This window comes from Ascaphus truei, chromosome 3 (assembly GCF_040206685.1).
Source record: "Ascaphus truei isolate aAscTru1 chromosome 3, aAscTru1.hap1, whole genome shotgun sequence".
Classification (NCBI taxonomy): domain Eukaryota; kingdom Metazoa; phylum Chordata; class Amphibia; order Anura; family Ascaphidae; genus Ascaphus; species Ascaphus truei.
Window position 1 is genome coordinate 143,189,673 of NC_134485.1, and position 27,167 is coordinate 143,216,839.

The 27,167-nt window shown below is 43.3% G+C and overlaps 1 protein-coding gene across 2 annotated transcripts in view; it reads left to right on the forward strand.

Annotated features, from left to right (window-relative positions):
• LOC142490976 (multidrug and toxin extrusion protein 1-like) overlaps positions 1-27,167 on the forward strand; it is a 164,475-nt gene that overhangs the window by 34,012 nt on the left and 103,296 nt on the right. For both annotated transcript variants that reach the window (XM_075593336.1, XM_075593338.1), the window contains exons 6-7: positions 22,988-23,032; positions 25,459-25,556. In XM_075593336.1, coding sequence (XP_075449451.1) covers positions 22,988-23,032; positions 25,459-25,556 — 143 coding nt within the window. The remainder of the gene's footprint in view (positions 1-22,987; positions 23,033-25,458; positions 25,557-27,167) is intronic.

Here is a 27,167-nt window from a genome sequence, read left to right on the forward strand (position 1 = left end):
TCTGCCATTATTAGAAAACACTGGCAAATTCTTTCTCTAGTCCCGTTTGCATGATATGGTATTAAGTGATCCAAAAATAGTGTTTTCTAAATCACAAACTATTGGCAATGTTATTTCACCTAGCATGTTTCTAACAAATAAAATAGGAACAGAGGATTTTTTCCATCACTCAAAGGTTCACATAAATGTGGACATTGTAAAATTTGTCCCTATGTCCAAAAAACCTTTGAGAACAAATCCTTTATTACACGTCAGACAAGCTATGTAGTATAACTTCTTATTTGTGGTTGTCTCAAACAATACGTGGGACTAACTACAAGGTTGTTAAAACAACGTATTATGGAGAACGTAAAACTTATTTCTAATAAGGATACCAACCATCCAGTGTCCAAATACTTCCTAGAATGTCAATTATGCTCTGTTTGGTCACTCAAATGTATAGCATTGGAACATATTCTCATTCCCAACAGAGGTGGCAATAGAACTAAAATACTGTACCAGAGAGAGGCATTTTGGATCTTTACATTAGAAACACATCAACCCAGTGGCTTCAATTCTGACTGGGATCTAAGCTGCTTCCTCTGATTTACCAGTCTGCTTTGAATTCTGTTGCGAATGGATTACAAATAAGATTCAAATGCTATTCTTTGTTGCTAGTTTTCATTATGCGATCTATATTGCTACTATGGCTAACATATACATCATGGGATCACGTGGGTCACGTGTCGTGACGTCACACGACCCTGCAGCATAATTTGATGCTGCACGAGGTAAGTAGGGGGGCGGCCAACAGAGGAGGTAAGGCAGGGGGGCGCCACAAAAAAAGTTTGCGTGCCCCTGATGTAGATAACAATATTCAATAGGTTGTTATTGTTTAAATAACATTATCCTTTGTAGACAAATCCTATATGGATATTAGTGGTACATTAATATGCATTGTGTTGCTAGGTATATTCCATGTCTTTATCAGGATTGGGATTAGGCCCGCCACTGTAATGCATCTTGCAACGTCAGAAGTGATGCGCGTCAGCCGCAACCTGCGTGCAGGCGTCACACTGCCAGGAAGGAAAACACCGCATAAACCGTCTCCAGGCTCTGCCTCCATGATGACACGGGCAACCTATGGTGCACGCTAGCTACGGGCAGACGCCGCGCGGACACAAGCAAGCAAGGGGTTAATTCTCTCAATTATTCCTCAGCTGCTATGCACTCCACTCCTGCCTATCAGTGGACAGACTATGTCTGATTGCTCATTACCCTGCAGCTGTGGGCTGTCCTTCATTCGTTACCTTGCACCTGTGTGCTGCCTTTCCATTGGCTGCCTGCCCTCAGCCAGCCCTCCTACAAACTGGCTGAGCATAAACTCTGTTCTTGTGACTTGCCTTGCTTACCTCTAGCTTCTTGCTGTTCTGCCTTTGACTTGTCTTGATCCCTGTATTTTGACCTCAGCTTGCACCCGGACTCCTGGTCCAAGGCTACGGACACGACTATTCTACATTCTATATCCCTGGACCCTGGCACCGCACAACAACAATCTGATCTCTCCACTCCTAGACCATGCAAATAGTTCAACCAATCTGACTTCTCCTACCCTGACCCAGCTACACGACTACCACTCTGCACTCTGGACGTGGCTGCTCGGTTGTAGGTCGTGGCTACCAACATCCCCACCTCAACCTCGTGATCCCGCCTTGTTTGAAATGAGCACTCGTTCCAGTCTTAACCTAAACATGTTTCTTTCTTTTTTAATATTCTTTTCATTCTGAAGCATTTATTGTGCATCATGTGTAGATTCTTCAATCTCTAAACTACATACTATGATGGAATATATACTTCATATATACATTATACTTTTATATTAGTATAAATAGATAATTAAATACAGTATGAATGCAGCACAATGAGGATTGACTCCTTGATTACCAATAATATCCATTGATTTATTATTCATGGATTGTATATTAATAATGGTAATCAAGATGGACAATTTCTTATGCATTTTATCATTTGGTCTCAGTCTATGTTATCATTATATTTTTAATGAATTTAAATGTTATCATACTGTTAGACCACATTCAGCTGTGTCTGATGTGATTTTCTTAATTATTTAGCACCTTTAAATGTGTTTATTTCCGGGCTGTTCTCAAGGAATTTGGGAAAGCGCAGCACTTGTGTGAAACGCGTGGGAGGACCTTTTCTATGTTGTTCATTACCCTTTAATATTCTAATAAAGCCTTTCCAGTTTTTCACCATTTAGGTACGTTATTTTCTATCTTGACATTACAGGACATTAAAGGGAGAGCAACGGAGAAATTGCCACAGTTTTATCTGCTACTCCTATCAGGAGCCTGTCTAAACATCAACTCCCTCTCTGATTGTCACTGGCCAACTTAACTTGTTCCCAGCTTTAAATAACCCACCCGGTTAGCAACAATATCAACAGTCCTTAGACACCCCAAATATACATTATTTAGTCCTTATCGTTTGTTGGGACTCGGTCCAATGTCCTGGACAGGACAGCTCTGCTTCCACAGACAACTCATGTCCTTGCTTCTTCCTGGGTGTGCAACACAGGCAGTGTCAGCAGGCTCTGCGACCCCCGCCACCAGGCCTAGGAGACTATGCCATCCAGTTTCCTCCTGGCTGGGAAGACGTCTCTCTCCCTGCTCTCTGGGGAAGCAGTCTCTCTCTGTGTGCAGCTCTCTGTGTGCCTTTTACACTCCTGCTCACTCAGGAGACCTGACTGTTTGGCTGATTTGCTGCACCTGCAACAAGCTTCTCCAGGGGAGGTTAACTCCCTGTAGGCTTGAAAGCAAACTAGCTGCACCACTCCAACCCATACAGAGACAGTGACTGTATCACAGTATGCAAAAGGATCCGGTGCTCTAGACCCAATCTACTCCGTTAGTAATAAGAATAAGCAGTGTATAAAATCCAGAACCTCCCTTCCAGAGGATGTGATATATATATAGAAATAACACTTAATAGGGAAAATAGTGCCTAGTGGTATCTCACCACATATAGAGAAAATAGCACAATAAACATCTCCCATAATACAGAAATTTAAGTTTTTGTTACAAAATTCAAAAGGGTTCAAAAAGAGTTTACTCACATATGTTCCTGTGTGTCCATTGTCCATCCTTGTGGAAAGTGCTGCTTTCAAACGCCGGACTCTATGTGTTTCACGGAGTCTATGGACTCCTGAAAAAGCGACACACAGCAAAACGCATAGAGTCCGGCGTTTGGAAGCAGCACTTTCCAGAGTAGAGCAGAAGACCAGTGCTGGGAGGAGCGTGAGTGATGTCATCTGCGTCATTGTGATTCTGGAACCCAGAAGTGACTATTGTGTAAACAGCGGAGGCCTGGAGTGGGTGAGAACGCGACTCACCCGGCTCGCGGGAGTCACTGTGGCACCTCTAATTTTGTACATTGATCTTATTTACTACCCTTAAGTAAGTATGCATTCATAAAGGGGTTTCTTGTTTTATAATCTTTTTTATAGTACCATCTGAACTATTTTTGGTCTCCCTTTTTTCTTGAGTTCTGCTGTACCGAGCTTATCACCACCCACACTTGCCACAGTTTGGGATATGTCCTTGATTTTCCTGCTATTCGTGAGCATAACCATTGGAGGTTATTGATTGACTGAAGGTGTTAAATGTCCTTAATTACATATTTTCTATAAATTTACTCCACCATAACAGAATTCAGCATTCTCGTCGTTGCACAAAAAAAACAAAACGTTTATTTTGAAAATAATTACTTCCATACAAAAATAGTAAGACTGGTAATGATGATGTTTCAAATAGATTATGATATTCTTAAGAATCATTGCACATAGTAGCTTTCTTTCTGTTGCTATTCTCTCCAGCTATTAACACATCTTTATCCTCTTCATGGTATTATCATTCTATGGCCTGGTCTCCTGCCTCTCTCCTTCCTTAAGCTTACCAAGCTCACTGCTGTATTTTTATCCAGATAGTATTCCTTGAATCAGCTCTCTTACCTCTAACTGTTATATCCTAACATGGCCTTTTCATACATTATTGATGTCATACTGTATGAACTCCTTCTAAACATATATGGAACTTAAAAGCTTTTAATACTGAAATTATTACTTCAGCATATCTTCTATAACAGCATTTTATCCAAGTTTGGGACTTACACTGAAGTATTATTAACACACCAGCTGCTATAACAGTTTGAGCAACTTGAAACTGTGGCATGACCTTTTGTGTTAATTCTGGTTGTTAGAATAGATCTGCCCCCCCCCCCCTTTTTTTTTTACTTAGAATACTTCACGTGTAATGAATCTTTGGAGATCTACAAAAAATAACCTTCAAACTCATTTTAGTGTTAAAACACATCTTATCTTTTATCAGAACTCATTTCAACAATTGTCTTGTAATCATTCATTCATATGCTTTTAGAAAAAGACAATTTCTTACAGAAGGCCTACTGTGTTCTGCGATACTGCGCTATGTTGTTTTTTTGTCTCTTTCTCGATTGGTGACATGTCCCCCGCTCCCCTGATTTTTTGGATGCTGATTGTGGATGATATTTGAAATGTATCCTGTTCCAGGGTTCTGAGTGGAGGAGTATATTTACCATCAGGGCCGTAAACAGGGGAGGACCAAGAGTACTGTCATCCCAGGCCCCGTGCGTCAGGGCCCCCCTGCATGGCCGGGCACCAGTTTAAAAAAAAAAAAAAAAAAAAAAACCCCGCTACACCCGGCGCCGGGTCTCCCTGTTGGCAGCGCCGGAAGTAGATTAGGTTAAGCTTCCGGCGTGCCGGCATGAGAGGGAGGCTCGGCGAGCGCGGGAGCAGCATCGGGAGACAGATGTCTGCAGCGGGGCCGGCGACCACTGCTGTTACCAGCCGCCGGGCCCCCTGCAGCACTGACACCTCCCCCCACCTCCTCAGCCATGGGCCGTCAGCTAACCCCTCCTTCCACACGACATCGGGGCACCGCCACCGGGCCATCCCGCCAACACCGCAGCATCGGGGCACCATCACACCACTTGGCTGTCCCATAACCACCCCACCCCCACCCGTACATCGGGCCAGCACCGCCACACCCACAGAATCAGCCCTCCCCCACCCTGCAGCCACCGGGCTATCCCGCCACCCTCCCCCCCCCCGCAGAATCGGGCCAGCATCGGCTCCCCCGCAGCATCACCCCCTCGCAGCATACCAGCGAGCTTGGGAGCAGCAACATGACACAAGTGCAGGGACCAGGCCGTCTCGCCACCCCACACAGCTGCTGGCCACCCCCGTAGCCGCCATCCCCTGCAGCACCGGGCCACCCCCCCCATCTGCAGCACTGGGTCATCCCGCCACCCCCCCCCCGCAGCATTGCCCCCCCCGCAGCATCAGCCCCCCGCAGCACCACCCCCCCCCCCCCTGCAGCCACCGGCCTGACCATCATCCCCAAGGAGATCATCCCCAAGGTAAGTCTGATTTTTATATACTGTAGTGCCCACAGTTATTCTAACACAACCAGTGGCAATCGCCAAAAAGACCAAGGTACATGCTGAATACATGCCTTAAACTTGCCTTAAACTAGACCCAGCATTTCTGCATTGATTAATGGCCCGTCAGATTAACAGCGGGGGTCCCTGGCAGTCCCATTCAGTTTCCAGGGAACCCTGTGTGTTAATCCTATGGGTCATTAGTCAATGCAGAAATGCTTTAAAGTAGCCTTAAACTAGCCAGGTTACATCCAGCACATACCCAGAATGTAACCGGGCTAGTTTAAGGCAAGCTTTAGAATACTCGTGGCCTCGTCTGTATATGAATTGGGGGTGTTGGGGTATTTTTTATATTTATTGGGGGTGTTGGGGTGTATATATATGACAAAGAACACAAAGTATACCGCATCTACGCCAATAATAAAGATTACCCAAAAACTGTCATAGGTATGTACTGTAACCATGCTGTAAAATGGATTACAGTCATCTCTCCTGCTGACAGTAAGGCCTGGTAAGTTATGGGCATGCCAGCAGTAATTATGGAGGTTTGCCCTCACACCCTGGTGAGGTGCCCTATGTATGGATGGGAGTGGTTACATGCTCTGAATCCATGATTAGTGATGTCAGAGTTGTGCCAGCCCCCAGAGGATACATAAGGCACAGCACTGCTAAAAAGTTAGGTGGTTCAGAGGTTGTTGCTGAGTTGGTAGTAGATGATGAAACAAGGAGCAAGTCTGAGTACAGACTTGGGAGGAGACAGCTCATGAGACTGTGACCAGGGACCTGGTCACAGTGAATATCTCCCTGAGGGGAGATAGGGAATCCACCAATTTGGGAACAGACACCTTTCAAAGGGAAGTGCGGTGAACATGAGCGGCTGAGTAGAACCGCTGTGAGGGGCAGCTGGCCCGCATCAAGTCAATAAAGATGATCTTGAGGAGTGCACCACAGAGGAGTTCCTCACCAGGACCATCCACAAGCGGACGCTGGGATCCTGATGAGGTGGAGGCGCTGCACTGGATATAGGTAGGACTCATGCACACTACCTCAGCTGCCTGTTTGGGTTGGCAATCCCCACACAACATCATGCGGGAGACTCAGGAGTCCTGTTGCCAACAGGTGCAACACCAGACACTACACTGTAATGGGGACTGGTTAGACCACAGGGGCCAATGTGAGATTGGGGTGGGTCAGGCTAGGCCAGAAAATCCGTTACAGGTATATGATATAATATCAAAAGACAGTGGTGCTCAAAGGATAAGGATAATATAACACAACAGAAAAGTATCCATAAAGCAAGCACACGGGTATACCAAAGAAGGATACATAATTACAAGTTTATTGATAATGGATAAAAACAAGGGGAGAAATTTTTTAAAAGAGGGGTTTTCTAAACTGACAATTATGATGACCATGAAGACAAAAGCAAAAATAGTGAAAAGGGTATCACCACTAGCTTTTATGATAGGCAAACAATTGTGCCCAAATGATGCCGCTACGTAACTCAGCCAAAGGCACATGTGACAGGGTGAATGAACATCACCAGCTCTATGCCTGGCAGACGTATGTGTAGATGCAGTGCAGCAGTGACAAGGTTAACTTTAGGGCTGGGAAGCTCCTGACAATTAGCGTGGTCCCAGCTGCATAAATCAAGGTGTTTTAAAACCCCCAGGCTGCACACACATGCAGACTAGCTGGTCAAGAGAGAGGACTGAAATGCTGAAGTAAGATTACTGCTCAAAGGTCTGTCTTCTAAGTACATGTTTGATGAACTGTCTGTTTTCCTGCATGCTGAAAAGAAGCTGTTTTGTTTTTGTATGCTGAAGAGAAGCTGTTTTGTTTTTGTGTGCTGTATTTTTAAAGGCTCAATAAATAAGCCTTATCAAGAGAACCCGCATGTGGTTGCATGTACCCTGCAACAGCACACAATATATAGAGTAACACAGTGCTGCAGAAACTGTGTACTGGAGAATTGAGGTAACAAATATAATAACCCTTATTCACATAGAGTTGTATCAGACTCAAAATGAAAGTGCCAGTGGATTAAGTCCTGAGACATGTGGAGCATATAGCATCATAATATTGAATCCATGATACATCACCAAAATCAGATGTATAGAACAATATGCAGATGCCTCCTATAATGGTAAAAGATCAGGGGTCCCCCTTCAAACACTCCCACTCCAACGTGTTTCGATAAACGGTCTTCTTCTGGGAGTGGAGTTTAGGAGAATGAGCCTAGTATTTATAAGAGAGTCAGAAAGTGCAAGATTGGCGCCAAACCTAAGCCACAACAGCTTATGCGCATATACATTACATTGAAAAGGATTGCAGTGACGTTATTACGTCTCCGACGCTGCCAGATCTCAGCTGATCGCTGTTATCATCTCGGCTTGCTAGGCTCCATGCCAGAGGGTAGAAGGTTCTATAGTGACGTCATCATCTATTGGCATCCATTGCTTGCTAGGGCCGCATAACAGGACTTCCAATCAGAGAGTACTGGTCCAGGATAAAAACGAGAAAGGGGGAGGGAAAGAGAGAACCATATATTGGAGCATCCTAAACAAATGAAACATGAACTCAGAAACAGGGTGTTTAAAGAAACATGGCAAAGCCGAGGTAGTCATTTAGTCCCCGTGGCAGCATTGTTCCCAACTGCACAATCCACCTACACTCACGCCTCAGCAGGCACACTCCAGATCACAGCCACGGATACCCAGAGAGACCCGGTCGAACACAAATGCGGTAAGAACCGCAAAGTCAGACTCATGATGCTGTAGGAAATGGCGAGCCACCGACGTAATCTTTTTAAAGGCATCCAGGTCACGTCTAGCATTGTTGATGTTACGTGTGTGTTCCTGCACACGAAACCGTACTTCCCTTGTGGTCATGCCCACATAGACCAGACCACAAGGGCAGGAGAGCTGGTAGATCACTCCTTTGCTTTTACAATTAAGAAACGTTAACACCTTATACGTACGCGGCCTGGATGTATCGTTAAAGGCAAGAGTTTGCCGCATGTACCTACAGGCTGAACAACCACCACATCTGAAAAAACCCGGTTTAATCAGTTTGGATTAAAAAGTGGTATTGACCTGAGGGACTGGGACCACAAAACCGCACATCCTGAGTGTCCATCACGGAAGTCTTGTTGGGGTGAGGAGACGGTCTGTGACCACCAGGATGGCGAATCCTCACAGACAGATGTTCCTGATTTAACCTTCAGTGCAGTAAGAAGTGTATACTGTATGTCACTCACATATTCCCAAATGTTAGTTAGCAAATCAGAGACACTAACTCTCTCTGAACAGAGCTTGGATTTACCTTGTGTTCAGTCTTGTCTGATTGAATCTCCAACGGCTTTCACAAAATAGAGAAATACCAAAAGATAGCATAGATTGTCTACAAAAATGTGTATATCACTTTAATAAATATAAAATGTGCACTCACAATTGGCGCATATAGATACAAGGATCTTTGGTTCTCGACATTCTCCGCCGTTAGAGTTCGCCACAGCATTCTCTGGAGTCTGCACAGACTATGTCACTTTCTGTGACTGCTCTACTTTGTACCAGATGATCGCTTATGCCACCTCCATCCAGGGATCACGCAACTCAACACATTTCACCTCAGCCTCAACAGGAGTAATAATCACTATCCTAATACTGCTGCTATTTAAGTTGATTACAATATGTGTCGCTATATTATTGATCCGGTGTGACTCTTCAAATAGACTAATTATACAACTTGAGATATATATACATAATTTACAATAGCAATTCTAATGTTAGTAATACAAGATGCTATTTCTTAATCTCGCTGTAAAAATTGAATTTGCTTTATTTGACTTTTAAAAAAATTTAATTAGTCCACATTAGGACTTATCTGCTTCTGACGTTAGACATAAATTTAGTTCGCCACTCAGGTTTGTCAATTTTAATATTGATTCATTCGGGGTTTGTTTATCTCTTCTCCAATTCCTCTATTTTAAAAAAAAAAAATGTGTTTGTCTTCTCCAGCCTTGTTCTTTTCCTGTAAGATGCTATAATAATTAGTGTGCCCCTGACTGCTGCCTTGTGAGCCTCCCATACTGTTAGGGATATAACGCTGTTTTGGTTTTGTTGAATGTAGTCATTTATTTCTGCTCCCACCTCTGTCAAAACATTCGCTATTTTAAGCAGTGATTCATTTAATCTCCAGGATGGGTGTTTGGTCTGGATGCTTAGGTTACCTATCTTAATTTATATAGGTCCATGATCTGAACAAGGGATTTTGTTTATCTTGGCGTCTGTTATCTTAGGGATCAAAGTAGCACTGTGAATAAGAGGTCTATTCTTGAGTAAGATTTGTGTGAGCCAGAGTAGTATGGGTAATCTTTTGATTGTGGGTGTTTCTCCCTGCAGGTGTCCACTCGGGTTTAGGCTTCTCAAACATCTATGAAGGGTAATGGTGTCCTGATTTCTATAATACTGTTGTGCTCCTCCCCCCGCGGAAGCCTATCTAGCAGCGCATGAGGGGCCAAGTTAAAATCACCTCCCAGTATCACCTTTCCTTTTGCTATTGCGCCAGGGACGGCAAAAAAGTTGTCAAAAAAGGAAGAGACTTTTTTGGGGGGGCACAGACGTTTGCTATGGTGAGGGCTAGGCCCTACAGTGATCTTACCAGAATAGCATAATGGCCGTCTTTGTTGTCTTCTGTGGTAAAGAGTACATTTTTACCTATTAATATGGCTATTCCTCACTTTATTACTGGTGCGGAGGCTAGAATTACATGAGTATAATTTTTATTGAACATTGTTGGTTGTGAGGAGGCCTTAAAATTAGGCTCTTGGAACAGTACAATGTCACTATTTGATTTCTTATATTCTAGAAGAGCTCAACATCTTTAATTTGGACTAGTCAGTCCTTTGACTTTGTGCAATAATACATTTATGGTCATAGTTCTGGTAGCAGCCCTTTTTTGTCTGCCTTGAGCTGTTTGTTTCGGTATTTTTGATCTGCTATTGTTAGAGCTCACAAAATTATAAAGGGGAGTGATGACCACGTATGCAACCGGAGACTTGTGACTGGTGTGTCCTCAAAGGTGGGGGAATGTAGTGACCAGGGTTAGGATTAGTGATCAGGGGTCCCGCATACATCTTGGACATGACCTGTCGGCTACCTGCTTAATGACTAAGGGGCCTATGCAGGAAACGGCGAGAATGGCCATTCGCCAGACATATAACGCGCCATGTTTTTGGCGGATTCCCCTCGCAGTATGCAGGAAGGTGCGCATATCTCTGAGAGGAATCCGGCAGAGATTCCCTAACATGTCAGATTAATTTTTTTAATGTCCATTTAATGCCCCTGTATGTATATATATCCCTATGAGCTATATACATACATGTTTATTAAAGGGTTGTTTTGCAAATGTTAATTACATTTTTTCATGTCTTGTACAAGTATTTTCCCTTTTTGGTTAAAATTGTGTGTCTGAAATGTTATTTTGAATTAGTTATGTCATTTCAGATGATGATGATTGCATGGATTTATTTAGGGACCCTGCCTTAATTTTTTATTGTGGCTTATTTGTTGAAGTTAGATTGTGTATGATCGTGTTAGTTAGAAATAGAATTATTTTCGGAATGGTTTTGTTTTAGCATTACAATAGTGAATAGGGTTTTGGGTTTAGATTTGCTTGTAATGTATTTCGGATGGCATAAATTGTGTGTTGGTAATTTATTATTGTCTACTTGCTTTGTTTATATTGAATGTTTACTTTTAATCGTGTATTTGTTTTGGACCATTGATTGCTATTGTGTACATGATGGAAATATTATTTGCATCATATACATATTGTTAAATTGTATGTTTTATTGCAATTTGCTATTTACTGGTTTGGATAGCTGCTTGTTGGGTTCTCTTATGATATGTGTTTTAATTTTCATTTGACTTTGTTTGTAATTTGGCTGTGATGGTGTCAATTTGCGATCAGATTTTTAAATTTGTAAATGGATATCCTTTACCATTTCTTTGTAGATACACATTATATATATATACATATATATATATATATATATATATATATATATATATATATATATATATATATATATATATATATAAAATCAAAAAATAAATAGATGATACCGTTCTGTGGCTAACGAAATGCTTTTATTTGTGCGAGCTTTCGAGATACACTGATCTCTTCTTCCGGCGATGTTACAATGAATGAAGCAAGGATAACTTAAAAACAGTGTCTCTTGGAATGTTATCTGTGCTTGTCCTTCCCCTGGTGTGGATGTGTTTTATGGCTGGAGGTGTCAAAGGGTAACTGAAAGCCAGTGAAGAAAGAGTGTGTATGTGTATCAGTGTGAATAAAAATGAATGGAGAGCCCACAGTATAAACAGTGCTCTACACAAGGTGTGTGTGGAGTGAGAGGGATATAAATGGTGTGGGTGGGTGTGGAAATGTGAGAGTTTGTAGCACAACTAAAAGTGTGTGTGGATACTATGTGGTCCCTATTGGTGTATATGGATGGAAAAAGAAGGAGTATTAGTATGTGTGAGAGACAGCTGTGTGTGCATACATATAGCACAGTATGTACAGACATGGCCTTTAGCGCTCATGGGAAGAGAGTTCGCTAGTGTCAGTAATGACTCATACCCACTGCTAAGTGTCCCGAACAGTTGCATAAATTTGTATTCATGCAACCGTCTCTCTTTCGGGGTTTTAAGATTACCTTTGAGTATGGCAACCCTCAGATCGTTCATCTTATGGCCAGAGTCAGAGAAATGTTCGCCAACAGGACTGTCTCTTGTTCCACGTGTGATGCTGTGGCGATGCAGGTTCATTCTCTTGTTTAGCCCCTGTCCTGTCTCACCTATGTAGTAGCAGCCCCCTGGGCATTTCATGCACATGATGAGGTACACGACATTGCTGGAGGAACAGGTGAACCCTCCTCTGATTTTGTATTCCCGATTCTTGTGTGGTATTTGTATTGCGCAGGTTTTGTAACATCGCCGGAAGAAGAGATCAGTGTATCTCGAAAGCTCGCACAAATAAAAGCATTTCGTTAGCCACAGAACGGTATCATCTATTTATTTTTTGATTATTGAAGCTCGGCTAACACGGTACTGATACCTCTACATGAAAATATGGAAGATACCACATTGTACCGCACCCAAATGAAGCTAAAGGATTTACTGAAAAAACAGGCACAACTAGACAGCGACAAGCACAGATAACATTCCAAGAGACACTGTTTTTAAGTTATCCTTGCTTCATTCATTGTAACATCGCCGGAAGAAGAGATCAGTGTATCTCGAAAGCTCGCACAAATAAAAGCATTTCGTTAGCCACAGAACGGTATCATCTATTTATTTTTTGATTATTGAAGCTCGGCTAACACGGTACTGATACCTCTACATGAATATATATATATATATATATATATATATATATATATATATATATATATATATATATAAAATGTGAATGATGAAGCCACTCTACAAATGAATGGGTGCCAGGGTGGCTTAACCCATTAATTACTTTAGCGCTTATTAACCGTTATTGTTATTAAGGGGTTAAGTAACACCAGAATATATTTGCTATATGGTGTGGGAGGGTTATGTATAGTTTATTAATAATTGTTATGTTTATTGTGGGTGTGTGTATTGTTTTGAATGTGGGTATTGGGGGTAGGGGCTATTGTCCCCAAGGGAGGGAGGGAGGGAAGGCCTTCCAGTGTGTAGGGGTGAGGGTGGTTATGCCTCACGGGGGTGGGTAGTGGGGGGGGGGTTGCTTAGGCCTCCAGAGTGGTGGGTGAGGATGGGTTAACCCCTTAATGACGGTAGCAGTTAATAACCGCTACGATGATTAAGGGGTTAGGGGACATAACATTGGCTCTTTTTATGCTTGTGTGTGTTTTTCAGCACCGAGGCCATGGACGGTGATCAAGATGAGGATGGCCTTCATCGTGGCTGGCGGCCAAGGGTGAGTGCAAGATGTATTTATTTTATTTATTGGTATTCCTGTATTTTAAATGGGCAAATGCACTATTATCCATCTGTGGGGGTACCGCGGACCCGTAGTCTGCGGGGAAGAACCAGTGGTCCTACATCCGTGGGGGCACTGTGGACCCTAGTAGCACCTGTGAGTCCCCACACCTGGGGGCCATGGCGCTTGGCGACACCCACCAACAGGCCTCCAGAACCTGTATGAAACAAGTTGCTGTTACCCTGTAGGTCTGTCAGGTGACCCACCGGGGACTCGCGTGGGCCTGGGGTATGAACCCTGTATGTAAAAGAATAAATCATGTATTTATGGGGGGGCACAGGGGGTGGGTTATGTATTTAATAAATAGAATGATGTTTATTGTGGGGCAGTGTATTGTTTTAATTGTGGATACTGGGGGTGGGGGGAGGGGTATTGGCCCCAAGGGTATGTGGGTAGGCCTCCCTGCTGGGTAGTGGGTGGGGGTGGTTAGGCCTCACGGGGTGGGTGGTTAGTGGGGGAGGGTATGTAGGCCTCCCAAGTGGTTGGTGAGGGTAGGTTAACCCCTTAATGACTGTAGCGGTTAATAACCGCTATGGTGATTAAGGGGTTAGGGGACATTACATTGGATGTTTTTATTCTTGTTTCTGTTTTGCAGCAGCAGAGGGGGCATGGGCAGGATAAAGATGAGGATGGCCTTCATCGTGGCAGCCGGACAAGGGTGAGTGCAATATGTATTTAATATATTTATTGTTCTTTATGTATTTTAAATGGACAAATGCACTATTATCCATTTGTGGATAATAGTAATTTTGCCCATTACTGTATTATGCCTTAACCCCTTCATTGCCTTAACGGCTATCCGCTATGGTAATGACGCAGCATTAATGTATTTTAATAATATTGTGCGGAAGCAGGGGGACCCTGAGCTGAACCGCATTCATTTGTGGCTGAGGGACCCCCTGCTTCCCGAGTTACAGTCCCCGGTTTGGGGCATCGGTTCCAATGTCGCCGCCATCTTTATAGCGTCCAAGACGCGACGTGGCCTCTATAAAGATGGCGGCGACACTGGCACACGATTCCCCTTACCGGGGCCTGTAACTCGGGAAGCAGGGGGTCCCTGAGCCAAAAATCAATGCGGTTCAGCTCAGGGGACCCCCTGCTCCCGCACAATATTATTAAGAATACATAAAGGCTGCTTAATAACCATAGCGGATAGCCGATAAGGTAAGGAATGATTGTTTATTTATACGTGTGTTTTACTCATAGTGTAGATGTGCAGAGGGTCTCCGGAGCTGAACCGCTGTGGTTTTAGGTCCGGGGACCCCCTGCTTCCCGAGATACAGGCCCCTTTAGGGGGTGCCGGTATCCCTCTGCTTTGTGTACATTCCGCGGTCACGTGATCCGGACATTTAAATGCAGAGGGATACCGGCACCTCATAAAGGGGCCTGTATCTCTGGAAGCAGAGGGTCCCCGGACCTGAAACCAATGCGTTTCAGCTCCGGAGACCCCCTGCACATGTACACTATGAGTAAAAGTTGTTTTGATACGTTTTTATTTTGCCGATGTTTGCAGCAGAGAGAGCGGCGGGTCTCTCTCTGCTGCAAACACATATCGGCAGAAACGGCCTATCGCCAGGCTATCGGGAGCCAGGCTGTTTTATCACCAGCTCATCGGCGTTTTGCTTTCGCAGTGATTCGGCAGGGATTCGGCATGGATTCGGCCCTTACTGAATACTGCGAGGGCACATCGCCAAAATCATGCCGATAGGGAGCACTTGGCGAATGCATTTTTTCAGCGCTTAGTGCATGAGGCCCTATGTGTTTTTTAAAAAAAATTGGGGGGCACAGACTTGATACTGCATGCAAGTGGGGATATATATATATATATTACACCAACAACCCCTTAAGGTCCCTAACATTTTTGGGATGTACAGCAATGACACTATAGTCTGGCGGTAGCCCTCGGGTGTTCCCTGCAGGTATCCCCGCTTGCATGCAGTATCAAGTCTGTGCCCCCCAATTCTTTTAAAAAAACACATAGGGCCTCATGCACTAAGCGCCGAAAAAATGCATTCGCCAAGTGCTCCCTATCGGCATGATTTTGGCGATGTGCCCTCGCAGTATTCAGTAAGGGCCGAATCCATGTATTGTGGGTAGCGGGGAAGGGGGCAGTGTGTATTCGCCCCAACAGTGGGTGTTTAGGGCTTGCGGGTGGGGAGCTGGAGAGCTTAACCCCTTCATGACCGTAGCGGTATTAACCGCTAAGGTAATGAAGGGGTTAAGTCCACCGGCAAACCCCCTAAACAAGCAAGCCCTAAACACCCACCAAAGGCCAAATTCTCCCTTCATCCACCCCCACTCCCCACAATAAGCCAGGTACTGGATGGTTAACCCCTTCATTGCCTTAGCGGTTAGCCGCTAAGGTAATGAAGGGGGCTGTTAATGCATTCTTCCTGCTTCGGATTCATGGGGGGGGGGCTTCGGTGCTGATAATACTGGGTATCAGCACTGGAGCCCCCCGGCATCAATCCGAGCCAGGAAAAGGGCCTGATTTTTTCTATGTCCCGTATCGACGCTCAGCACCAACTTTTTGCCAACTTTGTTGGCGGAGCGATTTGGAGAAAATTTCTCCATTCTAGAGTGGCGATCAGCGCCGAGATGCTGATCGGCGCTACTAGAATACAGCGGGTTTTAAAACTGGCGAGATATGGCTTCTCGCCACCCGCGCGGCGAGTTTTATTTTCCGCCAAAAAAAATCCGGCGGATTTTGCTCTTCTCGCCAGCTTTTCGGCATTTACAGAATTGCTGTAGGCATATTTGCAAAAAAAGTGGCGAGATAGGGCTTTCGCCGTTTCGTGCATACAGTAGGCCCCTAAGTTTTATAACGTAAGATGGAACAGTAAATCTGAGCTCTGTTTTTAAGCATTATAAACAATTGGTTTATATAACTTTAATCTTAGACCCGCGGTGGCTGCTCTTTCTTGTAGGAATTTCGATTGTGCAGAGTATATTCTCATATTTCTCCTTTTCCCCTGTTTGGACGGTCTGATTCTCCCTGCTCTGCTATATTTGTGACCTCCTCCTGGTCCTTACTTTGCTCTCACATGGGAGAGAGTCCATTTTGAGTTTTGGTATACAAAATGGCTGCCCGTCTGTAATTTCTGGCTTCCATATAACTATTTACACCTTTTCTTGTATACTAACCCCATCCTAACCCCTGTTACAGTGTTCTAGAATCTACCGTGGAGATGTCAGGGTCTACATTTTTATGTGGTGTTCTGTGTCTGCCCTGAGCCCGAGGTGTAGCAGCATAAACATATAATACACTCATATTAAATGAGTATACTTCACAGTTCAAGAGGAGTCAATCAAGTGTCTCTTCACTCTACTTTCAGTGCCCACAGCGGGTCTCCTCCTGGGCCTCACAGCTCATTGCTGCCTTTAGTTTTCTGCTGCTTGAGCTGTCAAAGCTATGGGGTCTCTTGATGGCCCTTCTGGGTCCCACTTCTGTCCACTAGTGCGCTGCCTTTTGGATTGGTTGGGAGGGTTGTTTTGCTGGTTGCACTTGGATGCCCAGACAGGCTAGGAGCTCCTCAACTTCTTCCGAGTCTTTCGTAGTGAAATGGCTCCAGTCTTGGTTTGGGGTGGAAAGGGAGCGATCCAATCAGGAACACATCATGTGAATAAAAAACATAAAAAACAATAATTGTGCAGTATGTTAATTCATGTAATGTTAATTGCTCTATTTAAAAACATAATTCTAAATAAACATGATAAAATTTTATTAACTTTCATATACAAAAAAACAAAAAAAATGTTAGAAACTTATATGAAAGTTAATAAAATTTTATCATGTTTATTTAGAATTATGTTTTTAAATAGAGCTTATTTTTTTGGACCACAGAGCTAGTTGTGCCTGTGTAGAGGCGGACCTGTGGGTTAAATTATGTATAGATGTGCTTAAATTGTGCTTAACTTGAATGCCACGTTGTAAGTAATTAAGTAATTAAGTGATATCATATAAATATATGACACCCACATTAGACGTCATACTGCTCCTGACGAAGCTGTGTTCAACAGCGAAACGCGTAGAGCTAAATAATTTGCTGCAGCTGCTTTCACGAGAAGACGCCGGACGCTTGAACTCTCCCAGACTTTCTCCCAGCGCGTCACAATCCATTTTCACCGGATGCGGTGAGCCACGAGAGTGAAGTGACGTCAGACGCCACCGCCGGCGGCGCGGCTGGAAACAGAGGAGGATAGGGAGAAAACACTGCCACGAACACGAGCACCTTGTTATCAAAGATACCTTTATATGTACATATTGTTTGTACCAATTGTGAGTACATCTCTTATCCCTTAGTCATATAAAAGCCACTGTTTTTGCAACCTGCACCATTGGGCGTTTCTGTTTCTCTATTGCATATTACCACATGGGGAATTGAGTATCATCATCTCTGGAACAGCCTATCTGCAGGAGAAACGATTGGGGAAAATACATACCTAAAAAGAATAACAACCATCTTCATATCTCCTGACTAACTCAGACAAAAGCTTTAAATACCAATTGCTGTTGTAAGTAGATTAGCCTCAAGAGCCAAGACTTGCATCTAGTCCACACTGAATTAACATACTGCACAATTATTGTTTTTTATGTTTTTTATTCACATGATGTGTTCCTGATTGGATCGCTCCCTTTCCACCCCAAACCAAGACTGCATTCGTGGGAAATCTTAGTACATTTCCTGGAGAGGTTGAGAAGTATCTTGTTGGGTAACATCTAATGTTTATTTCTGTTGTATTTATATATCACTGTTGATTTCAAAGGAAACTGTGGCGCCCGTGCAAATCATTTAAGTACATTGTAGTGAAATGGCTGCCATCTCCGGACACTATGAGTTTGAATGGGAATCACAAGTGATATCGGATATCCTTTTCTCATAGGACGTCTGCGATCGGCCTGAGTGCACTTATTTGGGCTTATGTGGCTGGTACCAGGTCTGGGTATACTTGCAAATGTGCACTCTCAAATGATAGGCCTTGTGGGGACGCATCGCGGCCCATAGAGCCTCTAATATTTGAAAGTAAGGGAGCCGGAGTACTACGCCTTGCTGCTTGTTGTTGTTCGGGGGTCTGGGCCTAAGCGCTCTTTGGCAGCAGTCCATCTGAAAGGATTCCATCGGGGTCTCAGGCAATAGAGTCCCAAACCATCTCAGCAAGTATTTTTTTCAAGCTTCGTGACCGCCTCCGATATCCATTGGATCCTAAGGTTATTCCATCTACTTCTGTTCTCAGTGTGCTCCTGGCACTCCAGGATGTTGGCCATTTCCCTCTTAGATGCTTGTATTCTCTTGCAACGCACCCAGGTCTACGACCTCTTATGTGATTCCCACTAGCACTGTGTGAATATCAACCTGGAGTAAGGTTTTTATGTTAAGAAAGAGATCTGAAATGTCCTTTTTTGTGGAGTTCTGACTAAATATCTGTCTCTCTGACTGACCACGTGACAGAGAATTTCCTGTGTGTGTCGTGGGTATTGAGCTTTTCTTTCTGAAAAAAACTCTGCTAGGGACTCAGAAATTTAATTTTTTTTACATTTGTCATTGCTTTTGCTCATGTCATCAGCAAAGCCTGTTTCTCAACCAGTCCTGTTCCTCAGCGTCATGCATGCACCACCCAACATCAATTTATTTTAATGTAAATTAATTAACAATAATAGCTATCAAACTTTTATAACTACTACTTGTTACAGTGGGGGTAGCCAGGCTTCATAATAAAGGTGAAGCCCGGCTGGTTACCCCTAAAAACCGTGGGTCCCTGGTGGCTTATCAGCACTATAAGCCGGAGACAATGTGTGTGTTTTGTACCTCTAATCCATCATAGGTAAAGAACTGGGACTTTGGGATCGGGACTTTAATAGTGGAAACTGGGGGGCAAAAAGTATTGGAATGTGTGTAAAGTATTTTGGGGCAGCATTACCAGTTGTCCCATAATTTTACCCACAAATCACATCTGATTTGCGTGTACTGTACGCATATTCACCTTAATACCTCTATGTTTCCCCTATGAAATATTGCTTTCAAAACCAAGTTTTATCATCTAGAGCCCAAGTTAGAGAAATAAATGTGTTTAAACTATGTGTTCATCTCTGAGAACAGCCCTGGTAATTCGATTAGTCAGGATGTCTGCATAGAGATGTTGGAGGAAAGGGGAGGATGGTAGCGAGGTGTAGGGCCTTTTGGTTGAGCGGGGAAGGGTGGAGAAACAGGTCAAGAAACAAGGCTCCCCGCGGGGGAGATTCTCTGTTCTCTGAGACACTGTGGAGCCTAGCCAGCAGGAGGTATGGGACAAGCAAGGGGAAAGCAGTTGCTCGTAGGCATGGTTCCCATTGGCCAGTTCAAATTTCCCACTCACTACCTGAGCCCCTCGGTATGCCCCCTCCTCGAACGAGTGCAACCAGACTAGTCTCCCACTTGTGAATGGTGATTGCACTACGATTTGTGTACTGGTTGGTCAGCAGTCCCTGTTCCATGTTAGACATACTGTAGGACACTGACGTCTATGTAGGGGGACTGCCCGATCAGAGAATCAGACCATCTTGATTATTCCAAGGCCTGGTCCGGTGAAGCAAAGACAAGCTTTTCAAAGGTGCTTTGCTCGCAATAGCAAAGCACTGGGCATTGAGGTGCCAGAGAAGTCTAGCCTAGCTGAGGACAAGTGCTAGGGACCTGGCCAAGGTCTGATACCTGTACGAACAAAGACCAGGTCAGCGAAGTTAAGACAGGTATCTATCCGGTTGATAGTGCCGTGGTATTCCAGGACGTGGAGTAGACTGGGTAAACCTTCCTGAAGCAGGTGCCTGCACCTAGTGAGGCTAGAGACTCCCCCCAGACCCACAGTTAAGTGTGTAATTCCTGTATTTTGTGTTCCATTGTATGCCTTCTGGTTTTACCAGAATAAAACCCCATTTTATTCCACTACTGTGTCTTTCCTAGTGAATTGATCCCGGAAGGTAAAGGTGTTAAAAGTACTGATCTCCCGTGACACTACTCTTATTTGCTTTGTAAGTTGTGTGAGAATGACAACAAAAAAAATCTTGGGACCCATTACATTGCATTTTAGCAATTCACTTCACTTTTTATAATGATTTAACTTTACATTCTAAATGTTTCACATAACATAAAAAGCACAGGATCTGAGTTTAGATGGCGTCCTTCTTCCATGAAATACATAGGAGTGCATATCACGAAAAAGACAAGCTCCTTATATCCGGCTAACTATCCCAAACTGTTGAGGACTCTCAAAAAAGAGCTACAGGAATGGAAGGCATATGGTATTTCTTGGTTGGGGAGGATCTATAGCGTCAAGATGAATATCCTTCCCCGGATTCTATATCTGTTCCAAACTCTCCCGATTGCCGTGGTACGAGCAGACATTACAGGGCTTCAAAAAGCAATTTCACAATTTATTTGGAACGGTAAAAAACCACGGATTAAAGTAAAAATGATGCAGAAAGCTAAGGAAGCTGGTGACCTGGCGGTTCCGAGCGTTATATCCTACTACAAAGCGGCACAGCTGTGCCAAATTACGCAGTGGCATGGAGATCCTGGGCTCAGGCGGTGGGTGGCGCTGGAGAGGGAGGTGTGCGCCCCGCTGGAGCTCAAGGACCTGATCTGGTACCCGAGGACACGGGTGAAGGATGTACTCATTCCGCTGACCTCTGTGCTCAACTCACTCTCGGTCTGGGAGGCTTCTAAAGGTAATTGCTCAATAACCTCCAAACACACTCTTATGGCGCCTTTATACGGCAATCCGAATTTTGCTCCTGGGTTGGCAGACAAGAGTTTTCCGCTTTGGCGTAAATTGGGGATTAGGCGATTGAAGGACCTGGAGGATAAAGGCAAGATTAAATCCTTTGAACTATTACAGTCGGAAACAGACATACCCAACACTGAATTTATGAGGTACCTCCAGGTTCGGGCATATTACAACGCACACCCGGTGAGACCACCGTTGACGAATTTTGAGCAGCTTTGCGTGCGCGGGGCAGACACGCGGGGACTGATCTCTGCCTTGTACAGAGGGGTGGTGAATACTGACTCTGACAGGACAGTCAAACCCCGTTTTATGGTTCAATGGGAGGAGGATCTTCAGGGTCAACTAGAGGACGAGGACTGGTCTGCGGTGTTCAAAGCCGCAGCTACTAGCTCCACCTGCACGACATTGAAGGAGAACTCATATAAGGTATTATTACGCTGGTATCTCACCCCAGTTAGATTAGCAAAATTCATCCGGGGTTCTTCCCCGCTCTGCCCTAGGCAGTGCGGGGAACAAGGGGATCTGGTTCACATGCTGTGGTCTTGCCCGAAAATAGTGCCGGTCTGGACCCAGATCCGAGATTGGCTGCAGAGGATCTTTTTGGGGCTCAAAATTCAGCTGGACCCGTGGCTATTTTTATTAGGTAAACCTACGAATGAGGTATCCAGATCGGGTAACAAGCTGATAGCACACTTTGCTACCGCTATGAGGTGTGAGACCGCAGCATTGTGGAATCAGAATGTGATTCCTTCTATAGACAAAATCAGAAACAGAATTTGATTCATTTGCCGAATGGAGAAGTTAACGAGTTTAGTTAACGATTCGGCCGATAAATTCGAAAAAGTCTGGTCATTATGGTTGGCTCAGACTGATATCCAGGGGATGAATGATGCCACAATATGGCTTTGATAGATTTAGGTGAGTTCTCCTTGGATGGGTGGCTGGGAGCTAGATATGACGATCTGACAGCAGGGTTCCCCCAGGGTTTTAGCGATATTCTAAATAGATAGAAGCCGAAAAGCTGAAGTGGATCTGGCCCAGGGACCTCTGAGAGGTGGACAGGAGCAGGGCGTCAGTAGTGGTGGTGCAGGACACCTGATAACACGTGGAAAGTGAGTCTTCTAAGCCGTTCCCCCTCCCCGTCCCTACTCCCCCCCACCTTCCCTTCCCTTTTTCTTTCCCCTTTGTTGATGTTGGTCTGTCAATGTCTTGTCCTGTGGTCCCCCCATTGTGCGTCCGTTTTTTGTAGTTTGTCCCTGTAAGTTAGGTGTATACTTGGAACAATTATCAATATCCTGTATTCTCCTGTCTGTATGCACAAAAAACTAATAAAAACAAAGTTGAAAAAAAAAAAAAAAGCACAGGATCTCTTACCTTATACATGTATAACTATTTCAAGTGGTTTCAATCGCCAGTGAAATTATTTGTATTATTTGTGTCTTTTAAAAAATATATATATTGTTCTCAATAGATCCTGGGTAATTCACAATATCTGCGTTGTACTGATGAGCTGATTTTTCAACAGAGTTAAGTGGCCATTACATACTGTAGATTAGTCAATTATTATTTTATAGACTAGAGCAGATAATCTATGAATATGGTGAATGCAAAACTTTCAACATATTACTGTAGTTAAAAAAAGAATACTGTGATTTAAAAAGTGAGAGTAATGTTCCATTCAAGGACATCCTTTAATCATGCTCTTTTTTTTTGGCAGGCAGTTTTTCTTTACCAACTTGAACTACGATACTTGCAAAGCCAGGTACAGTGTAATTGTGAGAGTTATATGACTTTGCTTGGTGAATGAATATTCCCTCTTACCAACACTAACAATTTTCACGTTTCCCAAGCTATAGCTACAATGAACTCTTGTGCCTGTCTTCATAATTTCCCTTCACGGCTACTGTAACCCAAAAAGAGAGTAGCGAGAGGGAACCCATCCCAAGATTCAGCTTACTGGGTTTAAACTAACTTTTAAAAATATTTTAAAATATGGAAAAGGTGTCAGGTTTTGATAATAAAACTGCCAATCATCCATAATAGATCAGTTAATCAGCCATCTCCATCTGTGTACCGTTCACTGCAGCTCTGAAGGTAAGAAGCTGTCTCTAGTCTTTCCAAATCCCCTGGTTAATGTAAATTCTTTCCACCCTCCACTGCCATCGATACACCAATACTCTCCCTCTCTGTAACTATCACCACAATCTCCTCAACTCCTCAAGCCTGCTGTCTAGGGTCATCCTTGACCCTGGACATTCTTGACTCCATCTTTCCTTCATACCTCATATACAGTCCCTCATAAAGTCCTGCTGTCTCCACTTACAAAATATGGCCAACATATGCCCTTTTCTCGCTCATGATGCAATTAAAATCCTAATCCACGTACTCATAATGTCCCTCCTCAATTACTGCAACCTGCACTCTGTTGGCATTCCCCTTGTCTGCCTCTCTCAACTCAATCTATACAAAATTCTGCAGCAAGACTCATCTACCTCACTCACCGCTTCACTTCTACTGCTCCACCTTCTATCTCTACACTGGCTTCTCATAGTCTCTAAAATAAAATTTTAAACCTTAGTAATAACTTACAAAGGTCTCATCAACACTGCCCCCTTATCAGCCCTAATCCACAAACACATATCTACACACCCCCTATGTGCTGCCCACAACTTCCATCTTTTCCTCGCACCTTATTACCTCCTGTTACACCCGCCTGCAAGACTTGTCCCATGCTGCCTCCTTTCTCTGGAATTCTCTACCACGTACCACCAGACTCTCCTCTTGCCTTCAGATGTTTAAAAACTCTCTGAAAACTCATCTTTTCAAGGAAGTCACCATACCTCTAACACACCTCTAACATCCAACTCCGTTCCGCCTCCAACCCCATTCGGACCAGCAATGTGGCTGAACCAATCTTCACCCAACATAACACCCCCCCCCCCCTAAATATAAATCCAAGCCTGATTCAGCCTGCTTCAGCTGTCAGACTGGGCCATATTCTAACCTGAGTCACATCTTTTCCTACAATGAGCAGCAACCGTACCTTCTTGTTTCAACATTGTCCTTCATTCCCTCTACATTGTAAACTCTCACAAACAGGGCCCTCACTACCTCTTTGTATCGGTTTGTGCATATTTGTCCTCACCTGTATGTAACTGTTTATGTTTTTGTAATATACTGTACATGACTCTGTACCCAATTGTAATGCGCTGTAGAATATGTTGGCGTTTCACAAATTAATTATAATAATGCCCAAATATGGGTCTCTACATCATGATGAGAAGTGCTGTGATGTGATTTAAATGTCCCGTCCAGCACCTTTGATAATGTAGATGGTCCTATAGCACTCCTCCTCATGATGTAAAGACCCATATTCCAGCAGCTATTTCAACCAGGGGATTGGGAAAGACCAAAGACAGCTGCTTACCTTCAGAGCTGCTGGTGATGGCACACTGAGATGGAGATGTCTGCACTGCTCATTTAAAAAGGTTAGTATCGGTTTCTTGATGGCCCATCAAGGGAAGGATGAATGCTCTGGGGTCCCATTCAAGAGCAGGATTCCTTGCAGTGTTAATGCTCATGGACCGCAAAATTTACTGTTTTTGGTGCCACGGACGGGCCGAAGATTTCAGCATGTTGGTCTGCGTCCCCAAAAACAGTACCTCTGGCTACATCTGTACCTATCTTGGGAACGCTTTACATATTTATAAAAGGTAAAATAAAAAGACAAATCTTTAATATTTGAGCAGCCCTGCACAATGGTAACTGTCATTACGCTATAGGAAAGTATAGATATAAGGGAGCATTCAAGACAAATTTAAATAATATAACAATAAAAAGACAATATTGAAATAAATGAGGTGCACAACATGTCTCAAAAGGGCAGGATAGCATTACCCCCTAACTATGGACTTCACAAGGTATCAACCTCCAAACAGGGTTGACAAAAAAGATACTGCACACGCAAAAATATAAAGAAAGATGTTCAAAATATAAGAAATAACATCAAACTATATAAACGTAATTTACAAAACACTTAAAAAAGTTATATTACACTGACCCATAATAGCACAGACCACCTTGTACTAAATAATATTTTTGCGATGCTGTTCAATGTGATATGATGATTCATTTAATACAACAGGACCCCACCAATTATTTTTTGCCGTCTCTGTTTTTACTTTTCAGGGAATTATTTGGCCGCAGGTCATAACAAGTATGATTGCAAACATTAGTAATGCTGTCCTGCACTATGTACTGCTGTTTGTGCTAAGAATTGGAGTAATGTAAGTAAATTCTTTAACAGAGATTATTTTTCTGATATTGAGCTGTAGTGTGTACAGCCCTGTGCTGTATATGGAATTTGTCAGGCACATACTATGTGCATCTTTCAAGGCAAAATGAGGTTTGGTTGCTTGCCAGAGCTGTAACTTAAAAAGCAGTTATACTTGTTAATACACATAACAAGAAGCCTGAAAAATATAAAGACTATATTTAAATTAGCATATTTCCCAAGTATCTCAGGTGGGATCTCCACCTGTGTAGTGCATAAAGCAGTGGGGGGGGGGGGGGGGAGTTCTCCAAATTACAAAATATGATATAATAATAAAGTTACTTTTGTGAAATAAAAAATAGATTTTGCAGCTCCAACCTTCACATAAACTGTGTGCTTAGTCTATTAAAATAAATAGTCGTTTCTTTGGGTTGGTGGAGCGCAGATAATTTTACCCATTGTAGGTAAAATAAGGTAAGAAATGGACTTGTATCAGCTAGAGGTTATCCCACTAGTCACGTAAGAGGAGACTGTTAGAGAGGACAAATTGTAGCTGATACAAGTCCATTTCTGACCCTATTTTACCTACTTTGGGTAAAATCATCTACCCGTGAATCTATTTAAAGATATATAAATAGACCTCAACTAAAATGGTCAGTATCTCTCTTGGTCTGGATGGGTGTAACGCCAAGACTACGTATATAACTTCATGAGGGCTGTCTTCTAATTCGGTGGGGCTGTGTGTCGGGTAGGCGCGGGGCCTCTTACCTTCTCTTCGGCATCTCCTCCTGCTCCTCATATCTGAGATGTCATGGCAACGTGATGTCACAGCAACATGTCGCCATTTTATGTTGCATTGTCATGGTGACGCATCATCATCGCTATCAGAAGATGCAGGAGGAATAACCAGAGAGAAGATAAGAGACTGTTACAGAGGCCCAGTGCTGTTCCTCAGCAATCAGTTTAAATTTTGTGGGGAAGATCTTGGGACCTCTGGTAGTGCAGAGCTCGGTGCAACCACACTGATGGAATCACCATAAAACCAGCCCTCAAAGCCACATTATGTAAAGATAACCCAGTGTTAAATTAACCTAATGTTAAGCGGCAGTCCTATGCCAATGAGCCAATTGCGGATGTTGTTTTTTGCATTTGTTAGTGAATAAGGCGTTAATAGGCAAAATACAGTAATGTCTGTTCCTGTTTTGGTAATGCCATGCTATTTCCCCTCATGTAACTGAGCTTCGTGAATCCCCGCATATACATGCTGTCATAGATGAAAAATATAAATCATCATAAAATATATGGTTTTGTTATAATATTAGAAGCACAGCAATAATATTTTTTTATGTATTAAAAAAAATAGGCATCACTAAATAAAAATGTCATAGAAATGATGCCATAATTATACAAAAATTATTAGGTTTAAATATCCATTACATTCTTTGGTGTTAATACAGCTTTAAAGCTATGTAATTTTTCCAGACTGCCTTCTTCAAATGGGTGGTACAGGAAAGATGTTCTACGGATGGCGATATGGCTACCGCATACTGTAGTAATATGATCTTACATTAAAATGGGCTAATTTTAATCTGAGACTCAAGACCACATGTTTGCGATACAGCGT